Source organism: Formica exsecta, unplaced genomic scaffold, assembly GCF_003651465.1.
Source record: "Formica exsecta isolate Colony F162 unplaced genomic scaffold, ASM365146v1 scaffold1159, whole genome shotgun sequence".
Classification (NCBI taxonomy): domain Eukaryota; kingdom Metazoa; phylum Arthropoda; class Insecta; order Hymenoptera; family Formicidae; genus Formica; species Formica exsecta.
In genome coordinates this window covers 20,568-33,907 of record NW_021848498.1, presented here as the reverse complement: position 1 = coordinate 33,907, position 13,340 = coordinate 20,568, and the positions used below count along the sequence as shown (strand labels likewise).

The window sequence follows — 13,340 nt, the reverse complement described above, 5'->3', positions numbered from 1 at the left end:
TGTCTCGTTTATAAGTTATATGATTATAAAGATTATTTGAATTATAGCGACAATTAACTCATCATAGTCTTGTTGATATAACATTAACGAAAAAAGATAATAATTAATAAAATTAAAATTTTTGAAATATTGCAAAACTTAAAATTTTAATTCGTACTTTTTCTTATAATTATGTCCGCCTGATATTTTACTCATATTTGAGAGCTTAAATTTTTGCGGTTTGAATTCTAACTTAAAATTCATGTGTATAAAAAAGTTGTCTATAATAAAAGGCGGTGCAAATGAAAGAAAGTATACAAAAATTTACAAATATCTAGATATTCAACTAGTTATATGAAACCTGATTTGTCAATTCTGGACATGCACATTCTATTGGTTAGAAATTTCACTCATACACATACCTTTCTTTACTACTGAAAGTCTGCGACAAAGCTATAGCTTTTGTACTTTTACCTTACCTACTTTACAAAGATTTTCCCGCCAAATGTAATATTTTTCAGCTACTTTATGTTGATGGCTTGTGCAGCTTGTGTTTGATGATTTGATATATATTCTCAGTTTCTCAATTTTATTATAATAACTACAAAGAAAACGCTGATTTACGTCAGTCATAATTGTACGGAGCTTCTCGCAATAATATAAAAAGAACGGTTTCTCTGCTGGCAAAAGCATATCGGAAACAACATGGTAAAGTGTATATAAATGAATAAAATAAGTAACAATTATGGATACAAATAAAACATCTTTACTGATCTTTGTAGAATACGTTATACGTGTATTTAATATATTACATATATAATTTATAAAAAGAAGCAAAGCTATATATTAATGTAATATATTATTTATGTTTACATTACATATATATGCAGCATACATGTATTGAATAGTAATATAATATACTGTATATTTTTGTAATTAGGAAAAATGAAATAACATTTAATTTCATATGTATTTACTAGAGTCAACAAAGTTCTCCTGTACGTTCCGAACGACACACTGATGCAATGACATCTCCTGCACCTAATATAGATGAACCATTTGAAGATGAATCTGAGTTACTTGGTGAAGATAATGATGCTAATAATGAGGAAGAGGAGGAGGGAGAGGAATTATTCGGAGATAATATGGAGGCGTAAGGATTTTATATTTTTCAAATATTAGTTTTGATATAACACACATGGGAAAAGTAATAACTTATAATCTATACCTAAACTAATATTTGATATTTAAAAGAATTAAATAAATATTAAAATATTTCATGTATATTTTATGTGTAAAACAGAAAAAGAAATATTAGAATGCGACAATAATAAAAGTTTTCTTTCTCTTATGACAGGGATTATCGACCTATGTCAGCATTGGATAGATACGATCCCAATCTACTTGATGATTCAGAATACTCAGAATTGTCTCAGGGTGAACGTGTAGCTGCAGAAACAGAAATGCGAAAAAGAGATCGTGTAGCTGGTATTGTAAGAGATGATCGTGATCTGCTTTATGGTAACTTTTTATCATTTTCTATTCAAAGTACAGAACAAATTATAAATCATCAATTATAAATTATAAAATAAAACTAAGTCAATTCTAATATCCAACAATTTATAAAAGCCAAAGAAATGTGCTTATAAAATTATGGAATATTTTTCAAAAACCGATATTTTTTTTTATTCTTCTAGATGAAAGTGATGAAGAAGATGTACAAGCACGCAAACGACGTATGGCTGAAAAGGCTGCTGCTGGCATAATGGAAGATGCAGAAGTAATAATCTTTCCATATTATGTATAAGTATTATGTAATCATTTAGTAATGTTTTCTTCTTTATTTCAGATGATTGAATCCATTGAAAACTTAGAGGATACTAAAGGACACTCAGTGAAGGAATGGGTGATGATGCTAGGACCACGAACAGAAATTTCGAATCGCTTTAAAAGCTTTCTTCGCACTCATACAAATTCCAAGGGACAATATATGTATAAAGAGCGTATTCGCCATATGTGTGAGAGTAATCAGGTATATCAAATCTTGCATATATATATGTATAATTCTAATAAAAAGCTGTAATTTAAAACTTTTCTTAATTATATTTTTAATTTATTCATGATAAACTTTGGAATTGTAAAATAATTTTATTTTATACTTGAGGATAAAAATGTTAATATTTTATATTTTTTTAATATAAGATTTCTTTTTCTTATTTTTATAAAAATGTAATAATTATTTTTATTTCATGATATCAAATTACTTAACAATATTTTTATTTCACAAAGTTCTTGTGTTTCTTTATTTCAATAGTCCAGTTTCATAGTGGAATTTCCCATTCTTGCCAGTAAGGAACATGTTTTGGCCTATTTTTTACCAGAGGCACCGTTTCAAATGCTCGAGATATTCGACGAAGTTGCAAAAGAATTGGTGTTGACAATTTTCCCCAGTTATGAGAGAGTCACGTCAGAAATTCACGTGAGAATATCGGAATTGCCATTGATCGAAGAATTACGCACATTCAGGTAAAGATGTATATTTAATATTTATTTCAACTAATTAATATCATTTTATTTAGCTTATGCACAACAATGCAAACGATATATTAAAATAATGTTGCTTTTACTTCGTTATAATAGAAAACTCCACTTGAATCAATTAGTTCGAACTCTTGGAGTTGTAACAGCGACTACGGGAGTCTTACCACAATTATCGGTAGTGAAATACGATTGTACGAAATGCGGTTACGTTCTCGGACCGTTTGTTCAATCCCAAAACACAGAAGTCAAACCGGGCTCGTGTCCTGAGTGTCAAAGTATTGGTCCATTCATGGTAAATCAAAATTCTTTAGACTTATTGCCATTTTATTACTTAAAATATATTATTCTTATTTGTGTGCACATAATTATAAATCTTTTAGATCAATATGGAGCAAACTATATACAGAAACTATCAAAAGATAACGGTACAAGAATCACCGGGTAGAATACCCGCTGGCAGAATACCGCGTAGCAAAGATTGCATTCTGCTATCTGATCTTTGTGATCGTTGCAAACCTGGAGATGAGATAGATGTTACTGCTATTTACACAAATAATTACGATGGTTCTTTAAATACTGAACAGGTAAAATTAAATTTTCAACTCATATTATAGATAATTAATTACATCTCATAGTGTTTCCTAGTATTTATTCTAATCTCTCTACAGCATACATCTTAGAATAATAATCCTTTATAATTTTTATAAGAGAAAGTTTCCTAATTTATTATGTAATTTATTATGTTTCTATTATGTTTCTTAGGGTTTCCCAGTATTCTCCACAGTGCTGTTAGCTAATCATTTATTCGTCAAAGATTCGAAAGAAATTGTAGACTCATTGACGGAAGAGGATATTTCGAGTATACTCGCTCTGAGTAAAGACCAGCGAATTGCAGATCGCATTGTCGCGAGTATCGCGCCTTCGATCTATGGACACGAGAATATTAAAAGAGCTTTGGCACTGACAATATTCGGTGGCGAACCAAAAAATCCTGGTACTTATTTTGAATTTCAATCATTTTATAAATCTGAAGATATGCTCTCTTTCATTGTTTATATTGAATATTGCAATATGCAGGCAACAAGCATAAGGTTCGCGGTGACATAAATGTCCTGTTGTGCGGAGATCCTGGCACTGCTAAATCGCAGTTTTTGAAATATGTGGAAAAGGTGGCACCTAGAGTGGTTTTCACGACAGGTCAAGGTGCTTCGGCTGTTGGTTTGACTGCTTATGTAAGGAGATCGCCCGTCAGTAAAGAATGGACCTTAGAAGCTGGAGCTTTGGTCCTTGCCGATCACGGAATATGTCTCATCGATGAATTCGACAAAGTACATATTTATATAATTTATATATAACTATAGTAACATATATGTATGTTAGTATAAAAAAATATATTGATAATATAAATATCAATGTAAATATTTTAATAATTATTGTCAATAATTATTATTAATAATTAACATTTATAATTTTAATATAATATCAATATAGATTATTTATTTTAATATATAGGCATACATTGCACATATATATATGTATGTATATGTATAACTTATAATATTACTTTTTTTATAAAATTTACACTACAGTTAGGAATAATTATTAAAGGTACATTGTTCCTTCTATTTTTCTTAGATGAACGATCAGGACAGAACGTCTATCCACGAAGCTATGGAACAGCAAAGTATTTCTATCTCGAAGGCTGGTATCGTTACGTCTCTTCATGCCAGATGCGCAGTGATAGCAGCATCTAATCCTATCGGTGGTCGATACGATCCTAGTATGACCTTTGCAGAAAATGTATGCATTTGTAACATCTTTTAATTCTGCTTTCTCATATAAAATCATTACTTATAAAATTTTATGCAGGTGGATCTGTCGGAACCGATTCTCTCACGATTCGATGTGTTGTGTATAGTCAAAGATGAGATCGATCCTATGCAGGATCGTCATCTGGCCAAATTTGTCGTTAACTCGCACATTAAGCATCATCCGACAAGCACGGAGAGAACACAGAGCGTAGAGTTGGATCCCGTCACGCAAAGTCTATGTATTCCACAAGACCTTCTCAAAAAGTATATCGTTTACGCAAAACAGAACGTACATCCGAAGCTGGCTAATATTGATCAAGATAAAGTTGCTAAATTATATAGTCAGTTGAGGCAGGAAAGCTTGGTAAGTCAGTAAAACAAAAATGCCTACCTATTTATATATATTCTTGAATAATTTTGGATAAACGATTAAGAAAATATATATTATATATAAACACTATTTTTAAATGTTAAGAAGTTTTACATGTTGCATATATCGTTATTACATTACAGGCGACCGGAAGCTTGCCGATTACCGTACGTCATATAGAAAGTATTATTCGTATGGCAGAAGCTAGTGCCAAAATGCACTTAAGAGATCATGTTCAAGAAAGTGATATGAATCTCGCCATCAGAATAGTTCTCGACAGTTTTGTAGATACGCAAAAGTATTCTGTTATGAAATCTATGCGCCAGGTATCTCTTTAGTTTCTTTTTTTCATGTGTAACTTCAATCTGAAAAAATCTAATTTTTTTCTAATACATATGTAAATTTCATTACAGACGTTCCAGAAATATCTGTCATATAAGAAAGATCATGGTGAACTCCTATATTACATACTACGACAAATCACTTTAGATACTTTAGCGTTTCAAAAAGCTTTGCATGGCGGACGTATTACGACTGTCGAAATTTCAGAAAAGGATCTATTGGAACGGGTAATTAAAGGATTTAAGTTCAATTTGAAAATAACATTGAGTTAACAAAGTATATAATAAACAGCAAATTATTTCAACGGTTTGGGCTAAAAAGATTTTTATCTTGTTTTCATATCTAATTTATACATAAATCTTATGTCTCTTCATTATTTTTAACATTACAAATATATATAAAAATCTTTTTATTCAAATATCCAGTTCTTATAACTTTCATTCACTTTTTTGTATCTTTATATAAGAAATAAAAACTTATTAATAAAGCTTATTTTAGCACATTTTACATTGATATTAATGGTTTATGAGTTGCAGGCAAAACAAATTGACATACACAATTTGCATACATTTTATGAGAGCGACATATTCAAGACAAATAATTTCGTTTACGAACCAAGGAGGAAAGTAATAGTACAGACTCTGCCTGAAGGTATCGAAGATTGATCTGGAAAAAAGCGATGTTATATTTTTGCACATGAATATTTGAATTAAATATATATGTATAACAACTTTTTTTATTTTGTGTAAAATTTTTATATTGCATTGAAATGCATGATATAATAGTGATTAATTTGTTCCATGTCATTGTTGAACACTGTTACATAATTATTGCGATATTCCATCATTAAATACATTAAATTATATTCATAACAAATTAAACATTTTTCGTTCTGTTATATTTAAGTGCGCATGCAATAGTAGCAAAAATAATGCATTATATTTAAATATCCACTCTGTATAATAACTAGCAATAGATCTTCACAATTACATTCAATATCAAAATTTTTAAAAGTTTTATGAAAATAATAACATGATTAATGTAATGCAAGAAAATTTATACTTTAGATCTTGTGATGAAAAAATCTTATAAGCTACATATGTATCAGTATACATATTTCATATCTATACCTATATAATAAGGTTGTGTACATCAATATACATATATAAAAATTGATTTTACAGAAATGTCACAAATAATTTTAATGATAGTTAAGCAATTAAAAAATAAGCTTACTGAAAAAAAGATCTTACTTTAATCAAGCATTTTATATACAGATTAATTTGCGAGAAAAAATACTTAATTTTACAAATCACATATGTGTACTTATACAGCAAACGAAACAAATTTCTCACAGATATTCTGTATTTTTTTGTTTTGATTTTTGCTTTCTTTTTTCATCAAATTTGTTTGGTGGCAAACTGATTTTGCATAGAACAATAATTATTATATAAAAAAACATGATAGAGTAATCAGAAAGGACTTTTTTCTTATTGTGCGATCTGTGCTATTTTTTATGGGAGTTGTAACTGCTACTACTAGTACTGCTACTGCTACTGCTATTACTACTACTACTACTACTACTAGATACACTATCGCTAGAGTCCGATTCGCTATCTGATGATGAACTGCTGCTACTATTTTTACTACTACTAGAATCTTCACTGCTAGAAGAACTCGAGTCACTCGAACTGCTGGATTCTTCCTTCCTCATTTTCTTTCTGACATGCTTCTTTTTTGTTTCCCTATTTTGCACCTGACTAAAAATACAATATATTCAAAGTCTGTTAAACTTATTCAAATATAGATAATGTAGATAATACTTCATCTCTATATCAAGATCAAAAATGTTTGACATCTTTAACTTTGGATATATTTTATTTATTGCACATTTTATTTTATGCATATATCTTTAAAAAAAAAGAGTAGAAACATTATCTAATTTGATGAATAATATCCTTGATACCAAAATATTTTTTCCTGTACTCGTTATCTTTTCCAAGTATTTCAAAAAGCATGATTTGTCAAGGGAAACATTATTTATACATAATAAAAAGAATTTAGATAACATACGTATTGTCATCCTGTTGCTGCTGCAAAGCTTTCTTTAGTTGCGATGTGCGGGAGGATCTGTGCAAGTATTTCCTCTTGCCTTTACATTCGTAACTCCAGTGTCCCATTTCCAGACACTTCTGACAACGAACTCCTTGCGGAAACGGGTCCCTACAAATTTGAAGATAAATCAGAAGAATTGCAAGCGTTACATTGCCGCTCTTATATCGTGATATTTTACTTTCGCATTACAAATTGCATACTCACGTTTTTTTCAACAGCTTTATACCATTCGAACTCATGATTAATTTATCAGTTTATCATAACCAAAGAAACTTCAAAATGAACGATTGCACGATCACGTTTTTGTGTCTCGTATTCTGAACTTTTGTTTATGTCGAGGAATCTCTTATTTGCAAATGATCGCAAAGCTGTAGTTTCTAACGCGCGTCGATATGCGTGCTCATTGGTCGGAAATCTTATCCAATGACATTTCACAAAAAGTACCTGACAATGGACGCGTTCCACTTAACGACTGCAACGCTCGCAAGAATCATCTGTCTTTGTTTAACTTTTGGTGAACAACAAGGATAAAATGATACCGTGAGCGTTGCGGTCGTTAAGTGGAACGCGCCCAATGATGATAATCTATATTCTATTTTTTCAAATTTTCAATATCCAGAAGAACACTGATAAGAAGCTAATTAAAATTTGTCTGCAAAGTGCAAATATTTTGTATTGATATTATGATATAACGAATAACAAAGATGATTAATTCGGAAAATATTGCTTTCACGAACAACGCTACTTTGAAAAATGCTACTTCGAAGTCTCTTTTCGCATATGGATATAAAAGCGTAGAATTAAAGATTATAAAAGATACAATAAGTATGTATCAGAATAGTTTTGTGGAAAAGGAAAAAGTATTAAAAGAAGAAAAACAAAAACTGGTATATGTATAAAATTGACCGAGAAAACTTGTTCATGTATAATATTCACTGATGGAATTTGCGAGAAAAATTTCTTCTTTTCAATTTGTTTCAACTTTTGTGCTCTCCGAATACCATGAATTTAATCGTAAAAATTAAATCTGCAAGTCGCTTTTTTCAATAATTGATCTCTTGCTTTAGCTTTTTTATCTCTTGCTCAAATATCTTCTCCTAATAAATTTTATGATTTTTCGAGAATACAAAACATGTATTACTACATATAAATTGCATTTTACCAGCAATATTTATACTAACCATGATATACAACGGAATTGTTAAATCGCATATCTCAAATAAAATAATTGTGTTTTGTTAATTTAGGAGGAATTAAATTATCAAGTGTGGTCAGTAGAAGATTCATATTGCGAACAAATATGGCAATTCTCTCACAAACATAATTTCTCTGATATCTTCAAATATTACCCCTTCGTTATAAAAACTGATCATTGCGTAAAGCAAAGAAACAATGATGAAGACGGTATAATTGACGCATTAAAGATTAATAATTAAAATTTAAGAGATTAGATTTTTTTATTAAAGAAAAAATAATTCTATTAGATGTCGAAAAGAGCTCGGAATTGACTGATCTTATAAACGAAATTGATACCATCAGAGCGGAAATATTTAGCTTAAATCGTGAGAAAAATGTCAAACAAGAAATGGAAAGTATCTTGATGAACTTACGAAAGTTACAATTAATTGCTGATGAGACTACAGAATTAATAAAGTGCGTTTATAACATTTTTATATATTTCATTACAATCAATATTCTACAATAAATATAATAATTTTGCGAAAATTTTTTTGATTTTAGACTGATAAGTCCTTTAGAATCTTCATGCAAACTTGCGACGATATCAATACCAATATATGACGAAATAATTTTTGATAGTGTAAATAAAATCAAACGACATACAAATGATACAAATCGCGGAAGTATATGTAATTATTTTAGTATAATTTTGGGGCGATATTATATAACATGATATATTAAATCTATTATAATAAATTGATACAACATTTCTTCTTGCTATATTAATTTTATCAATACTGTACTATTTTATAATATCATCAATGTTATTTTTGCAATCGTTTTGCAGATTCAATAAACAAGAAAACATGTAGCAATCAAAAGGAAAAGTTACCAGTAAAAATTAAATCGTGCCTGAAAAATAACATATCGAATTTTACGCCTACTAAAAAAATAATTGTGTCTCCTAAAATATATCCTCAATTATCTCTTGAGAGAAGTATCGTGCATACTGCGAAAACAACAATGACGAAGATATCTACAGAAGTATGTATATAAAGTTATTTCTCTTTTCTGTTAATCACTTTATGTATCCTGTCATAATAATAAGACATTCTAATAATGATTACAGTTCACATACAGCAAGAAACATAAAAATTTTACTCCAAAGAAACGCAGTGAGATTTCTATCAAATTTGAACAGCATCGTCAACATGTAATTGATAATTATTAGTTATATATTTTTCATATACATAAATGCAAATATTAAAAATAATTAAGTTTTTCATTATGAATTATATAGATCCATTAATTAAGCAACAATATAAAATATATGATTTTTAACTACTACTTTGAATATCATGTTTTACATTATATAAGAATAATTTTAATAGTAATTGAAACATTTTACCAAAAGTTAAAAGGAGATCGTGCAAGAAAAAGCAAAGAAATGTGAATTTCGGGAAAATATTTCATAATATATTTGTATATTTAGAAATATTTATACAGCGTCTCGTATAATTACGTAATGTACACTGAATTACATTTAATATTACATTCTTGGAATTATTTTACACATAACACAATATTTGTGTGTTGCTCAATATACTATTCAATAAGTGTTTAATTATCTCAGAATAGCGTATTGTGCGTTTGCAATTGTGTTACGTAAATTTATCGCTTGCAAACCACGGGGACTATGTGCCGTCTACCGATTTGTGTATTTTGCTTTACTTTTTTTTTAAACTGTTTAACAGTTTATCACAACGGATTGTATTATATCACCAATTTTGTAGCAACTTACATGTGAATGGCTCCATGGATTTTCCACACGTGAAGACTTTCATTACAATATCTAGTGACTAATTTGTTAAACGATCGCCACGTCATGTCATTTAGATAATCCTGTAACATTTATCTAATTAACAAAAATAATTCTTTCAAATTGCAGCCTTCGTATGTAAGATATAATCGTATCTCTGTTACAACTAATTTTCCAGAGTTCACCATTAATCCTTCGTTAAATTAAAAATGCAATCCAAGATTTTAAAAATCTTCGTTAAATTAAAAATGCAATCCAAGATTTTAAAAACCTGGATATTCTCTTTCTTTAAACTTATTTATTTTGATTTCTTTAATTTTAATGTATTAATATCGTGTAATTTTTAGCATCTTATCTTGCAAAACAATAAACGAATTTAATAATCAAAATATTTAAAATAATAAAATTGCAAAAGTATTAATATAAAATCCTTGACATTCTAAATAACATATAAAATACGAGCGCATGGATATAGTTAAAAAAAGAAATGTTATATATAGATGTATAAAACTTTATACTAGTACTAAAATCCTGACTTCTACAAAATATAATGCACATAATGCATATTGTTCCTTATATATAACAATAGGTAAATTATATATATATATGATACCTCTTTAAAATAAATCTCTCTCTCTTTTCTAATACCGATAAACCGCTGACGTTTTTCGACGTCGATAAGACGTATTTTACTATTAATAGTTTCTGTAAGTGGGAGCCCATGGCGACCGTTACGCTGCAACCTTTATCCTATATAATACAATGAAAGGAATTTTCACTTTCAGATTAAAAATATTCGACATATTCATTAATCAGCAAGAACCTTTGCAACGTACTTCTGTTCTTTGCAACGTACGTTGTGTACATTGTTAAATTTCACTAATTAATTTTTACAATTTATTCTTCTCGACATGTTCTTATTCGTAACAGATTATAAAGTAATAATCTATGAAAACGATACAAAAACGAGAATGCTTACCAATTATTTTTAACTAAAAGTCCAACGTTAAAATCACCAATATAATCGTATTTACAATCCAACAGAGAAAATTTGTAAGTTAATTTATTTTACACGCGATGTTATGTGCAATTACGACAATTCCTCAGTGACAAAGATTCTTACCGACTTTAAAACAGGAAGCCAAAGAGACAAATTTCACATAATATTTGCAAGGTGAGAGTATACACGGTGTACACTCTGCTATCTCTGTAAAACATAGATACATATTGACGTAGACACAAATAGATATATAGAAAGTATACATATACTCATATTGAAGCGAGATTCGCAACGTATTACACATTAAACCTTAGTACAAGGAGAAAAAAATATTATATAATTTGAATTGGAATCGATTGGAGAATTTGCTAAGTTCCATTTTCTAATTTAAATCCAAATGTTTTTGTCCACGCGATTTACAATTCGTGCAGAATAACAAATAGATAATACAAAGAGAATATATAGATAGCATAATTAATAAATTGTGTGACACGTTTAATGTGTAACAATAGAATTATACTAAACCATAAATTACAACAGCATTATCAAACACTTTGTAATATTAGAGATCGAAGAAAAATTAGGGGATGACATTTATAATTGCAAAATTGATTATCAGACAATATCGAAGAAAATATATGCGTAGTTACAATTGCTGCATAATGAAAGATAGGAACATAAGATCCTCGTCATAAATAAAAACGTAAAAAAAATGCTAGTATGATTGAAACAATTTTAGCATTCGAATAAAGATTTTATCGCCACGATAGTTGTAGTTTTTTAACAAGATACATCTATCATTTATAAGATAATAGATTACTCTGATACGAAGAAGCCTCTTTTTTTTCGCGGAACTAACAACCTCAACTGTGGTATCGACTTTTACAATACCAGACATTAGTAAATTATTAGAACGCATTAATAATTAATATGTCAGTGCGATTACTGAACAATCTAGCATTTGCAAACAGTGCAAAGCGACATACGTAATAACCCGTTTCAAAATTTCACAGATCACTTTGGAGAACATATTCTTTCTATTAGAAGAAAGTATTAGAGAAATCTGACAATTCTGGATTTATAATTAAACATGTATTCGAAAGTAATTATTATGACACAGAATTCAAAAATTACTACATAGAATACAATTATACTCACATATTTAACGTTAAATGAGATTGTCTGATTCTGAGAATAAGCAGTAATTTATATATATAGTTATAGTTATAGTTTTCATTAAATTATTATCTTACTATCCATAGAAAAATCAGAATCTGAATCATCGAAATCTAAACCTTTGCAATATTTGTTATATCTTAATTGAATTAATTTAATTAAATTAGACAGTAACACATCATGTTAAATGCGCAATAATAACATAGAGACACAATATTTAAGTAAGTCACAAGACGTTGAAAACGATAAGAACAAATCAGCTAATTGCATTCGCAAATTATATGATACAGCATAATACATATGTATGTGTATGTGTGTATGTATATATGACTACACTATTTAACATATATAGAGATATACAGTCTAATAACATATACACAAGCAGAAGGCTATTAAGAATGAAAAAATGGATAAGACACAAAGATCCTAAAAAAAAAAAAAAAGTTAAAACCTATAAATTTATAGGCACATTATTAAATGCGAGCCTGTTTATATATAGATATAATAATACTTATCTCATAATTATAATAATATATGTAACGCGCATATATATGTATATTATATATATAATACATGTAATTTTACAGATACATTGGCACTATTTCTTTGTGCAGAGTTGAGAGCAGAACAACAACGTTGATATGAAAGAGAAATCAGATATAGCAAGCAAAATCGATCGATTTTGTGGAACTTAGCAAAATATAATCTCAAGAAAATGCTCAATATATGTCGCCTTCTCCGTTTCTTCTTTTACGTTTACATTTGGCAGCGCAATCTTCTTTAATCTAATGAAAGCACTCCAACAGTATAGAAAGCGTTAGGAATGCCTTGACTTCCGACTTAAACATTATCAAGTCGCATCGTGTCCAGACATTCATGTATTTTAATTTTTCCTATTTGGTAATATAATATTGCCAATTCTTTTCAGAATCAACATAATTATTATGCATGAATAATTAAACACGATATATCTGTCTGAAAAATGCTAAACCTGGAAGGCATTACTGA

At 28.9% G+C, this 13,340-nt stretch overlaps 3 protein-coding genes across 3 annotated transcripts; 2 read left to right on the top strand and 1 right to left on the bottom strand.

The window, feature by feature from the left end:
- Positions 1 to 447: 447 nt before the first annotated feature.
- On the top strand, positions 448 to 6,230 carry LOC115238728 (DNA replication licensing factor Mcm2). The gene is made up of 15 exons (XM_029812779.1): positions 448 to 687; positions 960 to 1,132; positions 1,337 to 1,500; positions 1,677 to 1,759; positions 1,829 to 2,011; positions 2,294 to 2,505; positions 2,620 to 2,812; positions 2,901 to 3,104; positions 3,283 to 3,514; positions 3,598 to 3,848; positions 4,156 to 4,320; positions 4,390 to 4,695; positions 4,845 to 5,027; positions 5,115 to 5,270; positions 5,580 to 6,230. The coding sequence occupies exons 1-15, from the start codon at positions 685 to 687 to the stop codon at positions 5,706 to 5,708; spliced, it is 2,637 nt and encodes an 878-aa protein (XP_029668639.1). The 5' UTR covers positions 448 to 684; the 3' UTR covers positions 5,709 to 6,230.
- On the bottom strand, positions 5,489 to 7,513 carry LOC115238819 (zinc finger CCHC domain-containing protein 10-like). Its single transcript, XM_029812925.1, has 3 exons — positions 7,363 to 7,513; positions 7,117 to 7,266; positions 5,489 to 6,803 (listed from the first exon to the last, which is right to left on the bottom strand). Exons 1-3 carry the CDS (start codon positions 7,395 to 7,397, stop codon positions 6,551 to 6,553), a joined length of 438 nt encoding a protein of 145 aa, XP_029668785.1. The 5' UTR covers positions 7,398 to 7,513; the 3' UTR covers positions 5,489 to 6,550.
- A 116-nt stretch (positions 7,514 to 7,629) lies between these two features.
- LOC115238798 lies at positions 7,630 to 12,782 on the top strand. The gene is made up of 6 exons (XM_029812888.1): positions 7,630 to 8,045; positions 8,406 to 8,562; positions 8,643 to 8,811; positions 8,899 to 9,026; positions 9,185 to 9,381; positions 9,467 to 12,782. The coding sequence occupies exons 1-6, from the start codon at positions 7,863 to 7,865 to the stop codon at positions 9,566 to 9,568; spliced, it is 936 nt and encodes a 311-aa protein (XP_029668748.1). The 5' UTR covers positions 7,630 to 7,862; the 3' UTR covers positions 9,569 to 12,782.
- Positions 12,783 to 13,340: the final 558 nt, after the last annotated feature.